At 48.0% G+C, this 22,856-nt stretch overlaps 1 protein-coding gene across 1 annotated transcript; it reads right to left on the reverse strand.

Moving 5' to 3' along the window:
- Positions 1–268: 268 nt before the first annotated feature.
- LOC130381717 (SLIT and NTRK-like protein 6) lies at positions 269–22,403 on the reverse strand. Its single transcript, XM_056589433.1, has 2 exons — positions 21,857–22,403; positions 269–4,781 (listed from the first exon to the last, which is right to left on the reverse strand). Exon 2 carries the CDS (start codon positions 4,764–4,766, stop codon positions 2,106–2,108), a length of 2,661 nt encoding a protein of 886 aa, XP_056445408.1. The 5' UTR covers positions 4,767–4,781; positions 21,857–22,403; the 3' UTR covers positions 269–2,105.
- Between the last annotated feature and the right edge of the window lie 453 nt (positions 22,404–22,856).

The raw sequence follows: 22,856 nt of genomic DNA on the forward strand, positions 1-22,856 counted from the left end.
ACATTATTAGGAACACACACACACACACACATACATTTACAGATACAGAGATACACACACACAATCCTAGTCCACACATTCCTAACTTATATTCTACATCTACACACACACACACACACACACACACACACACACACACACACACACACACACACACACACACACACACACACACACTCACATCACGCAATCTACATGACAGTATTCACACTGTAATTGTTTAGCGTTCCGGGCACAGGCTCAAAATCAAATAACCAAACTGGTTTTACAGTTGGGGGTCCCACCCCAATGTCCATAAGTAGTATTCAATTTATTTGTTTTTTTCTATCAATTTACAACTTCTCGTTCGAAAGGTCTGTACAGCACTAAAGGCACACAAACAATAAAACAAACCATAATAATACGAATCATCAAATCATATATAATGTAGCATAACTATTTACACAATATTCAGAATAAATAAATGCACCCAGAAGGCCAGAACAAAGCTATAAGGGTGTGTGTGGGAGCGGCCTTTTAAATGGAGACACTTGCAGTACAACTCGCTCGTCCGAATGTTGTGCTAAGGAACCAGCAGCGTTGTGTCGGCAGGTCGGGTTATGTGGAACTCCGTCATGGGGTATTTCCTCGGAATATCCGTGTTTTTCCGATGTGGAAGTCTGTTGCGGCATTTTAACAGAAAAAAAAAAAAAAAGTCTGCTCGTCTGCAAGTGGTCCATGTGTGCAAGCGTCTCCCTGTAGGACACCCCACCCCCCCCTCATACACACACACACGCACGCGAGCACGCACACACACACACACACACACCCGTCCATCCAACCAGCCCGATTCAGGCAGGCAGAAAATCTGCCCGATGAGAGAGTGATTGATGTAGATTGCTGTCGGACGTTTGATTCCAAACGGCTTCAATAGGAAAAAAATAGAAGAGAGAGACGGAGGTGTCAACTGAAATGTGCGAGGCAAGCGTGTCAAGAAGCACATGCACGGCGGCGCTCACACGCATGCATACGCGCACACGCTAGCATCCACACACACACACACACACTCTCGCGCACGCGCGTGCTTTCGTATACAAACACATTCGTATGAACACGTATTCAAATGCACGCCATGCACGCATACAGGCGCGGATGCATGTGCCCACACACACAGTCTTGCACGCGCACGTGCCCACACACATACACACGCACACAGTCACACACATGTCTAAAATATCACAGCAAACACGTGGTTGTGGGTATGTGGCAGCAGGACGTTGTGTTTGATTGTCATGCATTACCGTATGGCATCTGATAAGTGCAATGCATATTTGACAAGATTACAGTAAATTTGTAATACATTTTTAAGTGCTCATTTACAAAATATACTAAATGGAAGGAAAACAAAAAGTGAAAACCAATAGTTTTGGTGAATACCACCAGGTATGAAATAAAACAAATGAAATACCCAAAGATTTTAAATGGATAAGAATTGTCTGTTGCTGACAAAATAGTATTCACAGAGGAATATCACTGTTGTCCTGTTTTGTCCATGTTATATCTTGCGATACACACATTGCCTTAAACCCATTTGTTTGCGTTGATAACAATATTATCATATGGTATGAAAAGAAAACGATTGCTGTGTAGTTTTCAGCCAATCGCCAGTTTTAATTAATTTGCCAATTTTGAGAGTATTAACCTGGGCAAAAAAAGCAGCAGCACTTTCAGAAACATATTTCCATTTTTTGCTGCAGTATGACAGTTTATCAGTCGCTAAAGGCAATTGAGCGGAGAAAAACGTTGTCCAAATGCTATACCTGTCACGGGCTACATATCACCGCAGTCAGCGGAAGATAAATTAAAACAATTAACATAATAACCCCCAAATAATTTGGTAGCGTGACGATGAATCAAATACATTCTGTGCTACGATTAAAACTGCTACAAGATGTGGATAGGGTGATAGATAGGTTCTACTATTCTAAAAAGTACTAGAGGACAAAATAGACAAGGCACTTGTTTTGTTATAGAATATACACATCTATAGATCTATAGATATATATACGTCTTTTTTGTGTTGCTGTTCAATTCGTCTCATCGTCTATTGTCCCGTCCCCCTAAAGTCAGTTGAACGTGGTTTGATGCTCCAGAACTTCCAAGTAATCCGGCTCCGTGTGCAAGTTCGCCTTGAGCTCAAAGTACTCGTTCTGGGTCTGCTCCAGCATGACCTTGCGCGGACGCGAGTACATCAGGGCCTCCATGAGCTTCAGCTCCTCCTGGTGCGCGGCGGCCCCCTGCTGCCCCATCTCCACGCCGCCTTGCTGCAGCTGGGCCATGTTCTTCCGCAGGTACTCGGTGATGCCCAGCTGCTGCAGCTCCTTCTCCCTCTCCAGGAGGTTCCGGTACAGGGAGTTTGGGTTCCCCAGGGTCATGAACTCTGCCGGGCACTCCCCGGGCGTCGGCGGCCAGAACTTGGGCCCCCCGACGTGCATCGGGTGCTGCAGCAGGGGGTTGGGGTTCCCGGTGAGCGGGGAGGTGTTCTCCCGCTCCATGATGCCCCGACACACGTGGCGGGGCTGCTGCTTGCCGCCGAGGTCGTCCAGGCCGTAGTCACCGCCGCCGTCCACCTCGTGCTCCTTGTGCTGGGCGCAGTAGGTGGGGTTGCGGCAGATCTGCACGACGGGGCTGTGCGCTCGCTCCTCGTACAGCGAGGACGAGCCGGTGCGCTGCGTGAGCGTGTGGTGCGTGGTCTTCTGGCCGTACATGCTGTAGTGCAGGTGGATGGGGCTGCTGCCGCTGTTGTTGTTCTCCCCGCCGCGGGAAGGCTCGTCGGACCCCGACGCCGCCGCCTTCTTCCTGGCCCGCCGCCGCCTCCGCCGGTGCACCACGAACACCACCAGCCCCGCCGCGCAGAAGATGATGGTGAGGAAGACGACCAACAGGCTGAGGATGAGCACCGACAGTGGGACGGTGTCCGTCAGCGACTCCAGCAGGCCGCGGGCGCCCTCGCCGGCGTTGTGCCCCGCGGCGGGCCAGAGCGACGCCGTGGCGCTCTCCTGGCCCCCGGGCGGCGAGGCGTTGAAGGCCTCCAGCCCGGGGCAGAGCAGCTCGTGGCGGAGCTCGCGGAGCTCGGCGTGTGACATTTTCTTGGGCGTGTGACACAAGATGGAGCCCACCACCGTGTCCTTGCGTAGCTTCTCCACCCACTGTTTGAGGCTGAGCAGGTCGCAGCTGCAGTCCCAGGGGTTGTCCTCTAAGTAGATCTGCTCCAGTGACTCGAGCTGATCCAGCACGTTGCTCACCGGCAGATGCATAAGTAGATTCTTCCTCAGGTTTAACTTGGTCAGCGGCACGTTACGGAAGATCTGCGGTGGCAGCGCGCTGAGAAGGTTGTTGTTCAGCGACAGCAGACGCAGATTCGGCAGGGGATTGAACGTGCCCGGAGCAATCTCCTTGATCAGGTTGTACTCCAGATACAGGAACTCCAGGTTGTGGAGGCCCACGAACATGGTGGAAAACAGTTTCTCGATGCGGTTGCCGTTAAGGTAGAGTTTCTTCAGCCCACTCAGGCTGAGAAAGGTCTCGTTGTCGATGGAATCAATCCTGTTGTTGGCCAGGTTGAGCAGCTCCAGGCTATCGTACGTGACAAAGTCATACTTCAGCAGCTTCTGAATCATGTTTCCCGTCATTACAAGCTTGGTGGGGCTCTGCTGCAAAATGCCGATATCCGACACCCTTTGAATCCCCCTGTCCTGACAGTGCATCAGGAACCCCGCCACGGGGTGATTGTGGCAGGAACACTGCTCCACGCACGGGCTCTCGGGAAGGTGAGACGACGTGGGATCCCGGCCGTCAATCACCTTGGGAATCTGATCCGCCTTGGACGAGGGGGTGACCACGATATCCAACGACTTGGACGGCTCCTCAAGGTTGATGTCCGCGTGGGACGGGCAGAGCACGTCGCGCTTCACCTTGGCCAGGGTGATGCCACGGAGGTAGTCGGGGCTGCCGCAGAGTACCTCCCCTATGACCGACTGCGCCCGCATGTTCTCCATCCAGATCTTCAGCGGCAGCACGTCGCAGTCGCACACCCAGTCGTTGTCCTCCAGCATCAGCTCCATGATGCGGCCGATGTGCTCCAGGAAGCCCACGTAGGGCAGCGTCTGGAGCTTGTTGCCCCGCAGGTCCAGGTGGGTTAGGGGCACGAAGCGGAAGATGTTGGTGGGCAGGAACTCCACCGAGTTGTCGTTGAGGATGAGCACCTTCAGGCGAATCAGCTTGTTGAAGGCGCCCGGTTCCACCACCCGGATGAAGTTGGTGTCGGCCTGCAGGTACTCCAGGTTCACCAGTCCCTGGAAGGTGTCCTCCTTCAGAGTCACCAGGAAGTTGCTGTTGACGTGGAGCTTCTTGAGGGCGCCGAGCGCGCCGAACACGCCCGGCTCCAGCTCCTGGATGCTGTTGGCGCCCAGGTGCAGCGACAGGGCGCTCTTCAGCCCCGTCATCTCCTCGGCGTGGAGCTCCACCAGGTCGTTCTTGTAGAGGTTGAGGTGGAACGGCACGTCGGGCGGGACCTTGATCTGGGAGATCTTGCTGATGTTCCTCTGCTCGCAGTTGAGGTAGAGCACGCCGTCCTTCTCCTCACAGGAGCAGAGCGCGTCGCACGACGACGGGGAGGAGACGGCGGAGGACATGGCCGCCGCCGCCATCGCTTCCGAGAGCTGTGTGTCCTGGGCTCGGACCGCCGCGGAGAGGAAGAGGCTGATGAAGATGATGAAGGGCAGCATTTCTGGTAGATGTCCCTGTGGGTGGGAGAGTAGAGAGTGAGGGTGTGAGAGGGGGGAAGGGATAAAGAGAAAGAAAGTTTATCAGTATTTTACAATACAATGTCCCAAAGCAAATTTTCTTTGTCTATTATATATCTTCAACCAAGGAAAATTGTCCCACATAAAAAACATACTCGTTTTAAATGTTTCATACTCGTTTTAGATACTCGTTTAAACAGACTCTAAACATAATATCCAAGTGTCTCCATGCAACCAATCTGAGGGTAAAAGTATAAGTTACCCCAGTCACATTTAACCTGAATGCTTTTTTTTTTATGTTGTCTTTCATCAAGGTGATATGGAAAACATTACAAATGACGTCTCATCCCCTAGTAATTTCACGCTGAACATAATTGTGTGTTGTAACACACATCTGCCCATGTTTTCGTCACTGTACCACACCTCTAATTGTAACACGACATGCATGGGTAAACGATACGCATGAGTAAATGAAATTTTTTCGGTCAATGAGCCCGTTGTATTCGACGCAGTGTGGAAGTGTCTTTAAATATCTACGCATGAAAAATGTATGGCTTCGACAAGTAGAAAAGGGTCAATCTTATTCTACCTCGCTAACCATGAAAAAAACTGCGTGAATTACAGTCTTTCTGTGGTTCTTTCGGTGGCGCGAGCGGATTTCACTCAAGGAGTGGTAGTCAAGACCCGAGCCCCCAAACTGATAGCATTTTTTTTTCCCCTTCAAAACAAAGAACACACTCAGAGTATGGTCGCCCCCTTCTTGTTCTTCCGAGGGGGGTATCGTGACTCTCAGAATGAGCAATGAAAGGAAGAACAGCGTTTCCGACATCGAATCACAATAGAGGCGGTCGGGTTCATTTCAGAGAAAAATAACCCTTCCTCCGGTCCACTCTCTCTGTCTCTCTGTCCCTTTAGATGTACCTCAATTTCTCTCTCTCTCTCTCTCTCTCTCTCTCTCTCTCTCTCTCTCTCTCTCTCTCTCTCTCTCTCATTCTCTCTCCTTTCATGGACGAACAAAGACGTTTGAGTCAGCGTGACTCATGCCAACGTAGTTTCAGAAAAAGTCTTTGAGATAATGACGGCCGAAAAATGGGTCGAGATTGGATCCCCCCCCCCCCTTGTTGATTTTAATTACTGCGCTTTGCACTTTATTCACGTGTTTTTATTCACCACTCTCGTTTGACTGTGTCGGGCTGGGTGACAGGACCTCAATTAAAGGCTATCTTCATTAACTAATGCGAACACCATCTGGAGTCAGATATGTTGCAGTCCATCATTGGTTCCCCATTAGATTTGACCATTCCGTCTTTCTTTCGGCTAAGTATGCTTTCGGCATGGAGCCAATGAATCCCCCCGTCCCTCCTCCCCCCCGTCCCAGCCCCATCCCCAAATGGCCACTCTGACTTTGGCATAATAATGTTAAAATCTAAAGTCAAGGTGAACATTTCTTTTTTTTTTCCTTTCAGAAAAACAGGACAAAAAGGCCTCTCGGCAGCGGTGCTATTCTGAATGTAAAACAGAAGTAAGGACATATGACGGGGACATCACTTTTGATTATCACTAGACACAGCAGTGACAACGTTTTCTCTCTCGAAACTCAACCTCCTATTATTTCGTTTTTCGTAATATTCATCAGTCATATGGAGGTTTTTCTTCCCAAAGTGGCTTCTTCAGATAAGGTCATGGAGGAGTAGGTACCAGGTGAGGGGCGACTTGCCAAAGGACGCAGACAGCTTTGGCTGCAGGGTATTGAATCGGGTACCCTTCGCCTTGGGAGTCGACACAACCCAGCCATTGAATTATGCTGGTGTGCATGATAATATCCTTAGACTCTGCGACTTAGACAGTGAATACAGGTCATTTAGGAGCAGGTAGGGCAGTTCCGTGCAAGCCGAGAGGAAAGGCTGGAGAACAAAACGTGGTACTTTTAGCCACCGGGTAGCATAGCCGCCGCACGACAAGACCTCCTACATATTCCTCCCACTGAGACTCCTAATCCTACTCTCTCTCTCTCTCTCTCTCTCTCTCTCTCTCTCTCTCTCTCTCTCTCTCTCTCTCTCTCTCTTTATTTATCTCTCCATCCTTCTTCGTTTCTCTCTCCCTCTTTCTCTTCCTCCTTGTTCTGTCTGTCTTCTGCCCCCCCCCCTCTCTCTCTCTCTCTCTCTCTCTCTCTCTCTCTCTCTCTCTCTCTCTCTCTGCTCATCTTTATCCGTCTTCCCTCTTTGTCTCCTTCGACTCGGCGACGTGATACTTTTAGCCACCAGGTAGCCTAGCCGCCGCACCACATGACCTCCCACATGTTCCTCCCGATGAGTCCGGCGCACAGCGGAAAACGCCGACGTGATCGGCGGATCGTTTGTATAATTGAGCGCTGGCCGCCGCTCCGGGGGGAACTGGCGCCTCGCCCGGCCGAGGTGAGAGGGGGTCGCGTCCGCGTTGACAGACGCAGACCCTTACAAGTCTCCCGCCCGTGGACCCCCCCCCCCCCCGGACAAACCAATTCCGGGAGGGGCACGACCTGGCTGCTGCCGCCGGATGGACGTCAGCAGAACCGAGCGCGCGTATCGGAAGCCGAGTGAACCGTAACGCCGAACAAACGGTTTGACGGGCTGCTATAGAAACAAACGCTGCACGGCCACATTGTTTAAACAACAGCGGCCCATCGCTAGATTCGGGGGCGGAGCGTTACCGCAGTGCCACGGGAGATTGCGTCCTGCCCTGTCCGGGGGGGCGCTTGAGTGTTACACACTTTATTCAGCGTCTAACCGATGCTGCGGCGGTACGTGTATAGGACCACTGAGGCTCCCCTCGGTGGCTAATAATAGGACGGCGGACGCATGCATTGCAGCGGATCGCGGTGTGAGTCACAAGTTCAAGTTTACCCGAGCAAGTGCCCCCCAAGGGGTAAGTCATGCATACCCGCGCGCATGTTCCAACGAGGACACTCGCGGCTTTCTTTTCCCTTCCCCCGTCCGCAACGTAGACTCACACTTCTGTGTGGAAGCGGCCCCCCGACAACTGTGAGCACCGTTCTGCTATTCTGACGTGTGTGTGTGTGCGTGTCTGTGCGTGTCTGTGCGTGTTGGAGACATTGTCTAAAATGGAATGGGTCGTTGTGTGTGTGCATGATTTTTCCTGTGTAATAATGCATGTGTGTGGGCGTTAAAGGGACAAACAGAGAGACTCGTGACCCGAATGCGAGCCTGTGCATTGTTAAATGCCGCTTCACTTGCAGGGTTGTGGCGGATTTAGGATCTTGGCTAACCATCTGGGTTTCTTCATCCTCATCTTGTGAGAGGAGAACGATTGCGTGCGTTACGTGACGTGATTGGCCTATTTTCTTAAAACTGATGCTTTAAACTACACCCAACATTGTTAGCTTTCAATTTGAGAGATTTGTTGATCATACTTTACCATAAGGTAACAATAACATTAATAACATTAACCTTGTTCATTTACGTTAGTAATGCAGAAATAATCATTAACTAACAATGAACTAGCTAGTTAATTAATTGATAACTGAGAGTAGAGTAGAGTAATCATTTACAAATGGTGTTCATGATAAAAGGCATTATTTAATGAACTAAACTCAACCGGACGATAAGTAGATCATAAGTTGACTGCTAATGAACAGTTTATTAACTTTTAGGAAATAGTTTGTTAATGCATATCACTGGAATAAGGAATGTTTTTTCATAATTATAACTTTTTTGTATAGTGTTTATTGATCCATTTACGGTCCTTATCTCTTGGCGGTCTGCGGAATGTTTTAATCAACCAATCAAGCTAACACTAATCACCTTCCTGACGCCTATCACCGAATCGCCGCCGAGAACGTAGTTCACAAGATCGTTTAAAATGTATCACTAACGATAAAAAACTCATGTTCAAAGATAATATTCTCTACCTCCAAAGGAAAAGCCTCTCTGCTCCTGCCAACTTATGTTTTGCTAAATTGGTTTTCTCTGTGGGTGCTGACAGTGTTTGGCCCTTAGTAAAGAAATCGCAGTGAAAGGCTTTTCACCGAACCCCTTACATGTCAGATCGACAGCATCGGAGGGATTCAAACGCGGACCCACGCCACATTATCTCCAGATAATAGGAAACTATCTTTCGGTGGCTCTGTCTCTTTTTTTTTTCATTTGTTTTGTCCTCATCAGTGTCAAAATGTGTAACCCAGATAAAGGGGGCAGACAGAAATAGCCGATTGCGGACACGCGATCGGGCTTACTGTTTCGCTCGGTAACACAAGATATACAACGGTGGAATCAAACTTGCTAAGAACCCAGTCCCTGTGACAGCGGAGAGACAGAGCGATCCCCCGCCCACCGTCCACCCACCCCATTCCCTGACGGCAGTCACGGCGAATCAAACTCGCTGTCTTTGGGCGGTGATTGTTGAGGGATACGACGTCATTACAGGATCTATGGACTCTACACTCCTGTTACCCTCTCAGCTCCCACAGGCAATTACTGCAGCATTTGTGCTGTCCTATAGGCAGAGAACACTAAGAGCCTCTGTGTTTGTGTGTGTGTGTGTGCGCGCGTGTGTGTGTGTGTGTGTGTGTGTGTGTGTGTGTGTGTGAGTGTGTGAGTGTGTGTGTGTGTGTGTGTGTGTGTGTGTGTGTGTGTGTGTGTGTGTGTGTGTGTGTGTGTGTGTGTGTGTGTGTGTGTGTGTGTGTGTGTGTGTGTACGTAGGCGGTAGGTGTTGGTGCGCATGATGTGCACGTGTGTGTGTGTGTTTGTGTGTGTGTGTGTGTGTGTTTCTCAGAGCTTATATTCGCATGGCTCACACATGCTCTCTCTCTCACACACACACTCACACGCAGACGCACACGCACACACACACGTCCTCTCACCACTGACATGCCCCAGAGGTGTGAGCATCAGAAACAATTGCTTTTTTTCTCCTCTTTATGTTTTTTTTGGTATATGATCTCCTCCATCCCACGTAACCAATCGTTTCTCTCGCATCAGCGAGGGGCTGTGTGTGATGGGGGGGGGGGGGGGGGGGGGGGGGGGGGAGGGGTCTGCTCACTAATGAAGCCCCCTCTTCCTTTGAGTCCTCCAGAGAGAGGAGAACCATGAATCGCTCAGGATTCAACGATAGAGCCCGGGCCGAACTCGTCGGGATGAATTAGGAAATGATGCCAACTGTGTACTGAGTGGAGCCGTTAGAAACTAGGACAATGGGGAGAGGGGGAGAGGGAGAGAGGGGAGAGAGGGAGAGAGGGAGAGAGCAAGGGATGAAGAGGAAGAGAGAGAGAGAGAGAGACCAAGGGATGAAGAGGAAGAGAGAGAGAGAGAGAGAGAGAGAGAGAGAGAGAGAGAGAGAGAGAGAGAGAGAGAGAGAGAGAGAGAGAGAGAGAGAGAGAGAGAGAGAGAGAGAGAGAGAGAGAGAGACCGAGGGAGAGAGAGAGAGAGAGAGAGACCGAGGGAGAGAGACTGAGGGAGAGGGAGGGAAGAAGAGAGAGAGAGAGAGGGAGAGGACATGAAGAAAGAGTAGGGAAAAGATGAAGAGGGAGAGAGTCACAGATGAAAAAGGAGGAGAGGGAGAGAGAGAGAGAGAGAGAGAGAGAGAGAGAGAGAGAGAGAGAGAGAGAGAGAGAGAGAGAGAGAGAGAGAGAGAGAGAGAGAGAGAGAGAGAGAGAAAAGGGGGAGAAAGAAAGTTTTCCCCCTCCACTTTGCTCCCGATAATGACTGCTGGATCCATCGAGGTCACGAGCGAGCAGGATGCGGAGACTGCGGCTGGCGTATGATTTTCTGAGCAGTGGCGGGGGGGGGGGGTACTTACATAAGCGTTCTTTAAAGACGTTCCTATATCTTACTGTTCCTGCAGCGATCCTCTCGCCTGCCCTGGTTTGGGCGTTGGGGAGTATGCAGTACTGGGATGGGATGGGGGTGGGAGGGTCGGAAGCTTCGCGGGGGGTAGGGGAGAGGGGAGAAGGGGACAGGCGTGCACGTCCTGCGGGGCTGTGGGGTGGACTGTAATCCCACCCCCCCGAAACACTCACAAATAACTTAATGCTGCACTTTGTGCATTTGGTTTAACTAAATGTTTAACTATTCACAATGTGTATTATCGTATCAACATTGTCTTGTTATTTTTACTTACTTTTATTTTATTGTATTTTATTGTGTATATATATATATATATATATTTATAACTGTAGCATCTTATCCTAGCTATCTTTGTCATACTGGGAATGGGTTAACTTAGTGATTGTTACTGCTTGGCACTTGATTCTATGAACATCGCTACCGTACCGACAGTGACATATTGTTGTGTCTCTTCTTCTGACAAACATACTTATTGCATGTGGCTTTGGATAAACGCATTGGTTAATGCCCTAAATGTAAATGTAAATATATATATGTTGTTTTATTGCATTTATTTCCTTAATTTACTACTAATTATACCGTCACTAATACCACCATTACCATCTAATGTCTATCACTCTGGAGGAGAGCTTCCAAAACTAGCATTCCATTGCCAGCAGTGTCTGCTTCAGCATGTTTGTGGTGCGTTTGAATCGATAAAGATCTTGAAGGTGAAGTGTTTCATTTGACCACTCCAAAGTCGATATTTTGTTAACTCGTGATTCCTACTGCGATTCTTGTCGATGACATAGAAACAGAAGTGGCATAGAAATAGCTTAAGAAGCTATTGTAAAACCCCCTATACTTTAATAATCTGCTCCTATTTATTCCAGATCTATGTGTTATTGGGAGTGTGTGCGGGACATGGCCAGACAATTTACATTCATTAATATTTGATTAGTTAGCAGTGCAGTACACCAATCATTAAGCTCTCTATAGGACCCCCTCGTTAACTGACAATTAAACCCCCAGCTCGTTAATCGCGGTTGCGTTGTCAGGAGCGCGTTTTAATGGATCCCTCCGTGCCCGGCGATGAATACTAGCCTACTAACAAAGACCGCACTGTTGTTCCACTAAACAGGGGTGTGATACAGGGTTGACTTGTAACCGGAAGGTTGCTAGTTCGATCCCAGGCTCCCCCGAAGCCTGAAGAGTGTTGAGGTGTCCCTGAGCGAGACGCTGACTGCTCCTGACGAGCTGAAGAGGTGTCACCTTGCCCGCTTGACACCGCCGTCAGTGTGTGAATGTGTGCATGAACGGTTTGCAAGTTGCTTTGGATAATGGCGTCTGTTAAATGCCATAAATGTCCTGCTATCCGACTGGATTGATTCCCCAAGCACCGCTCACTGTGTGTGCTTCTGTAGCCCTCGGGGAACCCGACCTGCTCTTTCACGACCTGCATGTAAAGTTCATAAATAGTTGTGCAGTGTAGTGTTTGGTGGCTAGGTGGTTTGAATCCTAAGCAAATCCTGGTTGGATCAGGGGTCGGATTTCGACTGAAATGAACCCAGAGGGAGCAGACCTCCGATCATCCTGCCCTTGACGAAAAATCGATTGAATGTATTTTCTTGCGTTCCAACCCCATCAATCATGAATGCTAAATTAACTGCATTTTATTCAGTGCTTTTCTAACCAGTGGCCCCTCTAAGCACTTCACAATACCGCCTAACATTCACAGTTAGGGATAGGTGTCCTGCTCAGGGACGCTTCAACACAGACGGAGCCGGGGATCGAACTAGCAACCTTCCGGTTACCAGCCAACCCGCCTTACCTCCTGAGAGGGGGAGACTGAGGGAGAGGGAGGGAGAAGAGAGGGAGGCCGAGAAGGAGGAGAGCGACGGAACGCGGAGAGGAGCAGCCATTGTCAGGCGTCCATCTTGGCTCTGACCCAGCCATGGCTGATGAGTCCCCTGGACGCTAACATCAGGCATTCAGCCAGCCAGCCAGCCAGCCAGCCAGCCAGCCAGTCATTCAGTCAGTCAGGGAGCCGCTCCAGCAGCCATTAGCTGGTCGTAGCGTAAACACAGTGCCCGGCGCAGCCCTAAGCAAGTCTAAACACACCTTCAAACAGGATCGCACGCACACACACAAACGCACACAGATACTTTCTGCTAATGCACCCACCCGTGGGGTTTAAGCACACGCACACCGGCCTGTTTAAGGCTTGGTCGGTCTGTACTTGTACTCAACAAACACACACACACACACACACACATGGCGTGCGCACACATGTTTGCATGCGCTTAACAAACAAAGACTCAGTTGCTTTGGTAGTGTTCTTGGTGGGCAGGCCTTCTACCTGTCTTTGGTAGGAAAGGCATAGATTATAGGGGCTATTAATAGTAGTGTGTGTGTGTGTGTGTGTGTGTGTGTGTGTGTGTGTGTGTGTGTGTGTGTGTGTGTGTGTGTGTGTGTGTGTGTGTGTGTGTGTGTGTGTGTGTGTGTGTGTGTGTGTGTGTGTGTGAGAGTGTGTCTTTGTGGATGAATGTTTGTGTGTGTGTGTGTGTGTCTTTGTGGATCTGTGTGCGTGTGGTTGTGTGTGTGAGAGTGAGAGAGTGTGTGTGTTGTTTTTGTGTGGGATGTGTGTGCATGCTCGGTATGTGGATGAATGCCTGTGTGTGTGGATGAATGCGTGAGAGAGAGAGAGAGAGAGAGAGAGACGGAAAACAGAGAGAGAGTGAGACGGAAAACAGAGAGAAAGAGTGAGACGGAAAACAGAGAAAGAGTGAGACGGAAAACAGAGAAAGAGTGAGAAGGAAAAGAGAGAGACATACAGAGAAGAGAGAGAAAGAGTGAGACGGAAAACAGAGAAAGAGTGAGACGGAAAAGAGAGAGACATACAGAGAAGAGAGAGAAAGAGAGGGGTAAAACAAAGGTGAGGAAAGAGGGAGAGATAAATAAGGAGTGAGAGAGAGAGTGTGTCTGTTGGTTTATTCCTCCTCTTTCTCCTTTGTCTTCTGAGGTCCCTCCGAGAATAAAAGCCATTTCATGTGGCAAAGGAGGAAAAGCAACGCATAATTAAGTGGGTGCAGCCCGAACAACACAACGCATTAGCGTCCCTGAGCAGGCCAGCGATACGTGTGTGGTGTGTGCGTGACCGAGTGTTTGTGTGTGTGTGTGCATTCGCCTCAACACAGGAATAAACCGGATCGCGTGGATGCGTTTGAGCACGGTGTAACACAGAACACAAAATAAACACGAAATAAATGCAAACTACCTAATAACATTAAAACAGTATTTTTCTGTGTTCAATTATATACCTATTCCTTCCATATTCAATTGAATTACATTTATTTAAATCATTCCCTGCATAGCGTCTGCGTCATTTAATTTCCTGTGGGATCAACAAAGTTAACTCTGAATCTATCAATCAAAGCACAAAATAATTGAGTATCACCGGATAATGAGATTAAAAACTTTACCAGCCGGTATTATCGGTGAACTTTGCCTCATCCACAGAAGACAGGATGTGCTGTACGGGCAATCATTGTGAGGATCTCTCCATCAACCTTTGTCCGTTGGCCCCTTTATAAAAGGCATTAAATGAACGTTTAACCTCTAAAGCGTGATTCTCCTTATCGGGAACGCCCTCAGGGTTCTGACTGGTAGATGACTGCGGTCTTATGATTCTCTGCATAAATAAAAGTATGTCTTGATCGTCCGTAAGATAGGCAGGCGTGAGGGTTAGGAGATGAAAAAAAAACATATCCATGTGAATGATTATCAGGGGTTGCTGACACGACCGGAGGAATCATACGGGAAAAAAAGCATCGGAAAGAAAGTTGGACGTTCTGATGATCGCCCAGGGCCTACGAAGTCACATGCTCTATATCTATCCCTGCGTTCACACCAAAAGATGCAAAAAGTTGACGCGCGTCGTGATCCCATTCAAAGTGAATGTAGAGACGCGTTGCTGCTTTGCTGCCGCAGCATTTGCTGCCGAGAAAACGGGCAGCAAAACTTGATTTGCGGCGCGTCAAAATCTGATTGCCAAAATCTGGCATGCCCGTGCCCGCTGACGGGCACGGGCGAAGGGCGCGTTCACGTATTTTGCGGCGCGTCAAATGCTGCTCAAGTTGAAATATTTCAACTTTTGACGCGCTGCAAAACTTTGACGCGCCGCAAAACTTGATTTGACGCGCCGCAAAACTCAGGCGTCAACGCGTTCGGGCAGCAAATGCATCTTTTGGTGTGAACGCAGGGTAAGAGGTTTATGATGTATATATATACAATAACATCCATAGACGTACTGCATATATATATATATATACATATATATATATATATATATATATATATATATATATATATATATACAGTACGTACATGAATGTTTTTCAAAGGGGCTTCTCTGCTTGTCATGACTTGACAGCATCTGCTGCTTACTGATGCGAAGTGAAGATGACAGTGCTTAGAAAACATGGAAACAGATTTATCAATATATATAAATACGTACTAGATGGACTGTATGATGTCTGAGAAAACAGAGAGGCCTATGTTGAGAACCGTTCTCAGCTCGGTCCGGGACAGACTTTTTCTTTTCTTTCAACCAGTCCACCCCACCCCCTAGGAATGTGCAGTAGGTGAGACGTATAAACACGGCCAATAAAAGAATGATGGCTGTTTCTTAACGCGGCCATTACCCGTTCCTCGGCCGTCGCTAATGGCTCTGTAGAGCTAGCAAAAACTACCAGGAGCTGCCGTCCGTACTAACCCCTGTGTCAGAGGCGTTACTCCTTTGTATAATGTTATCCCTCTTTTTTTTAAATTACGCTTACATTTAGGGCGATCCAAAGTGACTTACAATTTGTTTGACATTTGTCTGTAGAAAGAGAAACAACAATATATCGCTGTGGGCACAGTAAGATTTTTCATAGAACCAAAATGCCAAGCACTAACAATAACTATGTTAACCCATTCTCCAAATGCAAAAAAAGATAGCTAGGATAAGATACTACATGATGCTAAGCACTATTTTTAAGTGCAAGGTCGCACAACATACAAGTACTTCATTCAGTACCATGTGTAGTACCCCTGCTTCGCCTCTAGGGGTGGTGGCATCATGAATGATAAATGAACATCACATTGTCTGTCACGAGGCATTGGGAAAACACATGCATTAGGAGGGTTAGATCGCCCCAAATCTATCTGCGGTGAGAGCCTCCTCCAGGCCCTCATTCTGATGCTGATCCCTCTACTGATTGGAGGGATTGCCCCTGGATTCAACCATGGCCTTGTTTATTACTTATAACTTGTGGGGATTGCTCTTATGCGGTCGAGTAGGCGTGACCTCGCCGAGAGCCCAAAGGTAAACCAAGCTATTAGTCCTTCAAAGGAAGATATATATATATATTGGGTTATGATGAGACTTCCGCCATTCGCCCAGCGACCGTTCAGCCAAACAAAGGACAGCCATGGTTACGTTCACGTTCAAATCTGGGGGAACAATTCTGAAAAGACTTTGTCCTTTCTGTGCCCCACGTATGAATGAAAAATGTGTTTTGGTTTTCACGGTCACTTTAAATGGTTTGGTATTTTTTTACTACGACAATACATTGGGAGACATTCAAGCTTGAGTTCCTCTTGGCCGGTGAATTGGAGAGCAAACTGTTGAGGTTGTAACACTTCAGTAAAATTTAATCAGTTTTAAACACAGTGAGATTAACTACATGGAGAGATCGGTTTCAATAAAGATGGCAGTGGATGGTGCTTACTATAGTAAAGTATAAGTTGTGAATAATAATACCACGATGACAGTAAGCTAATAAAGCATACAGAATATATACACATAGGAGCAGGTGCAGACAGGAATAATCGCGGATAACTCATCGCTATGAATCCAATTCAGACCAGTAGGGACTCTTAAATCAGAGTGCGGTAGTCTCTGCCTTGCCAACCACTCCATGCAGTTCGATATTGAAGATGAAAAAAGTGTCTTTGCGTTGACCTGATAGGCAATTAAAACACAAGCAGAATATGGATGCCTTCACTTCTCGCTCTCTCTCTCTCTTTCTGTCTCTCTCTCTCTTTCTTTCTTCTCGTTGGCTTTTACCTCTGGGAACATGAAAAAAACTAAAATAGACGTCTGTTATGAAATTAACATGGTGACCTTTCACCGAGAAAATCTTAGCGACGCCAAGACAAATGTCGAAGGTAAATTAAGCCGTTCAAATTTAAATGGAAGCACTATCGGATTTTTGCAATTAGGGGGGGTCCTGGAAGACCTCTTAAGCAATTAGGCTAAGTCTTCTTGCTCATTGATTTTCCATTCATTTATTTCTTCTTTTCTCTTCAGCAGGGATTATTTAAGCACCTTGATGTTTTATGTTTCACTGGGCCGGAACGTTGATACATAATAAATTCAGGACGCACCTTCTTAACTCTACAGGTTTTTGTTTTTTGTTCTCTTCTGGCTCGGCTAAAATTAGATAATTCATTGTGCAATGACTTAACGAGTGTGGACACTTTCGCTGACCTTCATTGTTCAACTCGACACCAAGTGCTGAGAGAAGACTAAATAAGGTTGGCTGAAGTTCCACTGCGTTATAAGTAATGGATTAAATACAACAAGGGCTTCACTGAAATATTACAGCCATGATTGGCATTTCGGAGTTGGTTCTACAAATACTTTTGACTTTGAGTAGGTGTATAAAAGATTGTTTAACTCTGAGCAATGTGTTTTATGCCACCTATTAAAAACACATTTGTTTTAATCCTGTCAGAAGGTGCTCATCCAAAACCATTAACTCACTGGGTGTCAGACGGCAAATACTTTTAACAAATACTCTATTAAATACGTTCTAAGTTGAATTGGAGCAGTACAGTGGCTGGTTGACCTAGTAACCCTGTGACAAAATAAACTACAAACAGACAGGTTGGCCTCGTTGTAAAACTAAATCCACATTTACAAAGTCATCGTCCAAAACTCACAGTTAAGTCATTGTTCCACTGATACTTTATTACGAAATGACAATTGGGATCTACTTTTTCAGACGGGCAAAAGCTGGACCGAGTCAGTCTCGATTCACAACATGCAATTTTGTGGAAGATGGAGCGGCGGGATGTTAGAGTGTGTGCTGGAATGTTTGATGTCATCACGCAATAAATTGCCATCGAGAATAAACAACCGCAGCAAAACCCGTAGGTCATGGTACTTCCCCCATCGGCACCAGGTGTGATTATGGTTAGCCTTTACAAGCCGTTTGAAAATCTGCCCTTTCCTGTGTTTTAGTGGAATCACAATCGGGTGTATCCACCTAGATGTATGACAGATAGATCATTCCACCAGCCCACCCAGTGGATTGAGAAATCTAAAGATCTACCTGCTAATAATTACAGGCTTAAAATTAGATGAAATACTCCTGTTAAAGGGATAGTATAATGCCACCAGGTGTGAGTGTGATTGGCCATTACAAGCAAACATTGCTGATCTATCCATCATACATCTAAGACGGTGAACACTCCCACTTCTGGTGTCACTAAAACACAGGAAAATGACGATTTTCAAACGTTTTTTAACAGCTAATCACACTCACATCTGGTGGCATAACATCAACCCCTTTAAAGACTTTCTACTGCTGAGAAAACGTCACCTTCTTAAGGGTATTTCGGGATAAAAAACACTTTGGGAGAATCGTGGTTTCTGTGTCTTAACTCTCTCGCACAGACTGCAGAGAGATCGGCGGGAGAATTTTCCACCGACTGGCCGTTGAACGAACTTTCCCAAACTCCCACTCAACTCCTCCCGGACAGCGGGCAGCACAGACGAAACGGCTTTTGATCAACACAAAAAAGCCCACAAAAACAAGACGCCTTATTGGCTGACTGTGTGCTTACGTAAGAACCGCCGTCCCGGCTGTTTCAGCGGAAGCTTTCATCCGTTCGCTGCTCCGCTCTGTGATCTCTTGGATGGCGTTCATTAAGGGTCGTTTTTTTATATGAGGCGGCGTCTCTGCTCTGTGGCCCCTACAGGGTGCCGTCAGGGGCCCATGATCAAACCAAGGTTCCTGGAACGAACGGATCTACTGTACGCATCTGAGAGAGAGAGAGAGAGAGAGAGAGAGAGAGAGAGAGAGAGAGAGAGAGAGAGAGAGAGAGAGAGAGAGAGAGAGAGAGAGTGAGAGTGAGAGTGAGAGTGAGAGTGAGAGTGAGAGAGAGAGAGAGAGAGTGGGGGTCAAGAGACCGAGCGATAGAGGCAGAGAGACCGGGCGATAGAGGGAGGTAGAGAGAGGCCCCGGGATCAAACCCAGTAACTTTTTAAGAGAGTCAGGTGTACGTCCAGCAGCAACAACCCTCTGGGGCCCGGTGCTGGGGTAAAGCACACCGCACCGCACAATGAGAACTGCCAATAGAACCGCTCGCTCTATAGAACCGCCCGCTCTATAGAACCGCCCGCTCTATAGAACCGCCCGCTCTATAGAACCGCCCGCTCTATAGAACCGCCCGCTCTATAGAACCGCACGCTATATAGAACCGCCCGCTCTATAGAACCGCACGCTATATAGAACCGCTCGCTATATAGAACCGCTCGCTCTATAGAACCACCCGCTCTATAGAACCGCCCGCTCTATAGTGTACATTACCTGAGGTTTAACCCCGGCAGACCCCATCGCCGTGGAGACGTACCCCCCGGGGCTGGGCGGAGGACAACAAGGGCGGAGCTTAGTTTGTTTTGTCTTCACCACCTACACACACACACACATACATCCACCGAGTATCATACGCACACATACATACATAACACACACACACACACACAAATATATACACTTGGTATCACACACACACACATACATACATACATACATACATACATACATACATACATACATACATACATACAAACTCAGACACACACACACACACACACACACACACACACGCACACGCACAACAGAGCACACACACACACACAAAGACACCCCCCCCACCTTCCAGTCTCTGTTCAGTCATGGGTCACTCCTGAGCATCTGGAGGGCAGCCATTGATACGTCTACCTGGCTACGGGTCATAGCGCTGTGTGTGTTTGAGTGTGTGTGTGTGTGTGTTTGTGTGTCTTTGCCGCTATCCGTCCAATCAGCGGGCAGCGTTTGTGGCTCACTGCGCTGGCTCCCCGATGCTGAAGCCTCTACTCAGGAGGTGTGGATCTGTCCACGCACTGCAATGCATATATTACTGTGTGTGTGTGTGTGTGTGTGTGTGTTCGTGGTGTGTGTGTGTGTGTGTGGTTGACAGGACCTGTATGGGGCGGAGGAGGAGGGACACTAACGTGTGAGAGAGAGAGAGAGAGAGAGAGAGAGAGAGAGAACGAGAGAGAGAACGAGAGAGAACGAGTGATACAGAAAGAGAGAGAGAAAGAGAGCTACAAGACATTCCCATTCCCTCCCTCCATTCTCCTAATCGCTGAGATTGTTAATAACATCATTATAGTCACACCGGCCCCAACAGCCCACCTGAGCTCTCATTGCCTCCCTGACTCCTTAGTCTCCTGTCGGGCCCAACACAACACTACACTCTACTCTCCCCCGTCTATGGAATACTCCTCCTCCTTTCTCCCCTTTCTTCTCTCTCTCGGTCAGGCTGTTAACCACCAGTCTTTGGTTAAAAGGGGGTCAGGGTTCATATCCGCGGTAACCTCGGTGAGTGTCGCCCCGTTGTTTAACAGCAGTTTTTTATCGTTGCTCCCCGGTGGTTGCACCTCACACGCTGAAAATCATGGCCGCAGCCCGGGAGCTGGTTTTGGTCGTTCCTCCCTCTCACAGAGAGAGAGAGAGAGAGAGAGAGAGAGAGAGAGAGAGAGAGAGGATGACTGAAGGAGGTGAGAGGAGAGAGAGGGGAACATGAGGTTGGCTGAGTTGGGGTTTTACTTGCGGTGATTCAAGCCTCCAACGTGAGACGTTCCCGGTGTGTCCGTCTCTCGATTTGCATCAGGAGAGTATTTGGAGATAGTGATTTCCGTACGCCCGGATTTCAGGTTAGGCTATACAGACACAAATACCTATATACACACTCTCTCAGACTCACTCAATCACTCACACACACACATACCTACACACATGCAAATTCCACGCAGTAGCCAAGCACAAACCAATCGAAAGGTAAGGTAATACAGTGAAAACATTCCAGTTAACGTCATGGAAACAATTCCAGGTAGCCGTCACAGCTCATTACGCGTTACGATGCATATCTATGCCACATAGGCTACATCTGATGTTGGCTAAGTTTATAAAAGCCAGCATTGAGCCAGCAAACAGAATAAACGATCAAATCAATCATATTTCAAAACATTTTAAAACCGCTTGCTTCCGTTTCGACAGGTCAGGGGTAGCTTCTTCGCTGAACGTGGCGACTAATTGCTCGGGATAACGACACGTCAATCAAACCCGTTAATTAACCCATCTTCTCGCGAGAATAACTTCATGACAGCTCCGGATGAGAGCCGCGAACAGATCGTTTTCTTTACTGAATGGGTTAACCGTCAGTCTCCAGAGTAGAAAAAACCAAACACCAAACACCCAAAAAATATTTGGATGGGATACAAATACGTTTTTTTCCCTAGTCACACTCTTTGCGCAAACCCGCGTCAGGCCTCACCGCAGCGGTTTATGGGCAAATAAATGGTGCGCAAAAGTCAGGGCGCACTCACCCACAACGCCGCACGGAAGGTAAAAAGAGAAATTGTAGGCTCCAAGTCCTGAGTGTTAGGTATTAGTTAAAGCAACGTCCAATGCGCGGGGTTGGAAAGCACCAGTGGAAGTGTAGGGATGGATATTGAGCCAACAGTGAGGTCTCCCGTATTACACTGTGTTTTAGAGGCTGTGTCCAGGAGTAACCAGCACAGCAGTGGCCTTAGGTGGGTCGATATCCGAAAACGGTAGCCTCGAAAGTTACAATTGACAATCCCAGACACACACACACAACCCCATCAGAACGCCTGCGTTCTGCAGCACACACACACACACACACACACACACACACACACACACACACACACACACACACACACACACACACACACACACACACACACACACACACACACACACACACACACACGCACAGCCCGTCGACCGGACAACGCATCCAAACACAACCTCAGCCTTTCACCGCTCACTCCTTGGAGATGGTTCAGCCACAACGACCAAAAATACACTAAACTGTGCACAGTGCCTGCGTAAATGCAGAACAACTCACCTAATAAAGTGGTGATGAGAAGCCGTCCGCTGTTCCGAGACCCCCGGTGCTCTAGCTGTCCATGGGGGCACCGCGGGATCCGACGCATTGGAGAAGGTGGATCACCTTGGCGCACTGCTCCCACACATTCCTATTTTTTACCAAATAGTCTCGCTTCGGGTTCAATTTGCTCCCAAAAGGAAAAAAAGTCACAGTATTTCCACTAGAGATCTTCTCTTTGAGGTTCGGTTTGGTGTTACTGCGGTCTTTCTCCTCCGCCCCCCACCTCTCCAAGTCAATCCACGGCGTATAGTCCGGTTGCGTTCGAGTCCCAACACCCCCTCGCACACTTTGAGATCGATCCACCGTCCTCCCCAAGTCGCCTACTACTCAGAAACGAGTGTATACGAGAAACGTGTGAAGACAAGGCGATCAAAAAACGCTTTTATACCACGTCGGTATCCTGAGTTGGCTGCAGTGCCGGAGCAATAAAAGACAGAACCAAGGGGGGGCTCCCGTCTCGGTCGACGCGCGCTTCGCTTCTGCAACCAATCTGGGAAATGTTGGAGTTGTGCGATTTGCATGCCTAGAGGTGGACTGAAAAGGGGGAAGAGCTCAAGAGCTCCTCCTACTCCTGCTCTTCTGAGGGCTGTTTTAAAACAGGGAATAACACAATTAGGAAAAAATGTCACACACGTTTCGAATGGGCTTCTGACAGCTTGCTGTACAGAGCATGTTTTATGCTGCGGTGGACATGGTAGTCTGAAATAAGCAATCGCTTGCATTGTTATGTGTGATTATATACTGTGATATATATTGATACAGATAGTAATATTTTCCACTTAAGAGCATTTGTGGACATGGCTTTGACATAATGCATTACTGTTTTCTGCTGTAGCCTGCCTATACATATTTAGCTACATTTTATTAATTTGTGTATAGACATCACTTTAGAGCCTAATGGACATTGCTTGTACTTAATGTAGAATTCATGTTTTCTGCTGTGGCCTATCCATATATA

Source organism: Gadus chalcogrammus, chromosome 4 (assembly GCF_026213295.1).
Source record: "Gadus chalcogrammus isolate NIFS_2021 chromosome 4, NIFS_Gcha_1.0, whole genome shotgun sequence".
NCBI lineage: Eukaryota > Metazoa > Chordata > Actinopteri > Gadiformes > Gadidae > Gadus > Gadus chalcogrammus.

Bases quoted from the DNA above. Each gene is read 5' to 3' on its own strand.
- LOC130381717 (XM_056589433.1), bottom strand. From the start codon at position 4,766: ATGCTGCCCTTCATCATCTTCATCAGCCTCTTCCTCTCCGCGGCGGTC.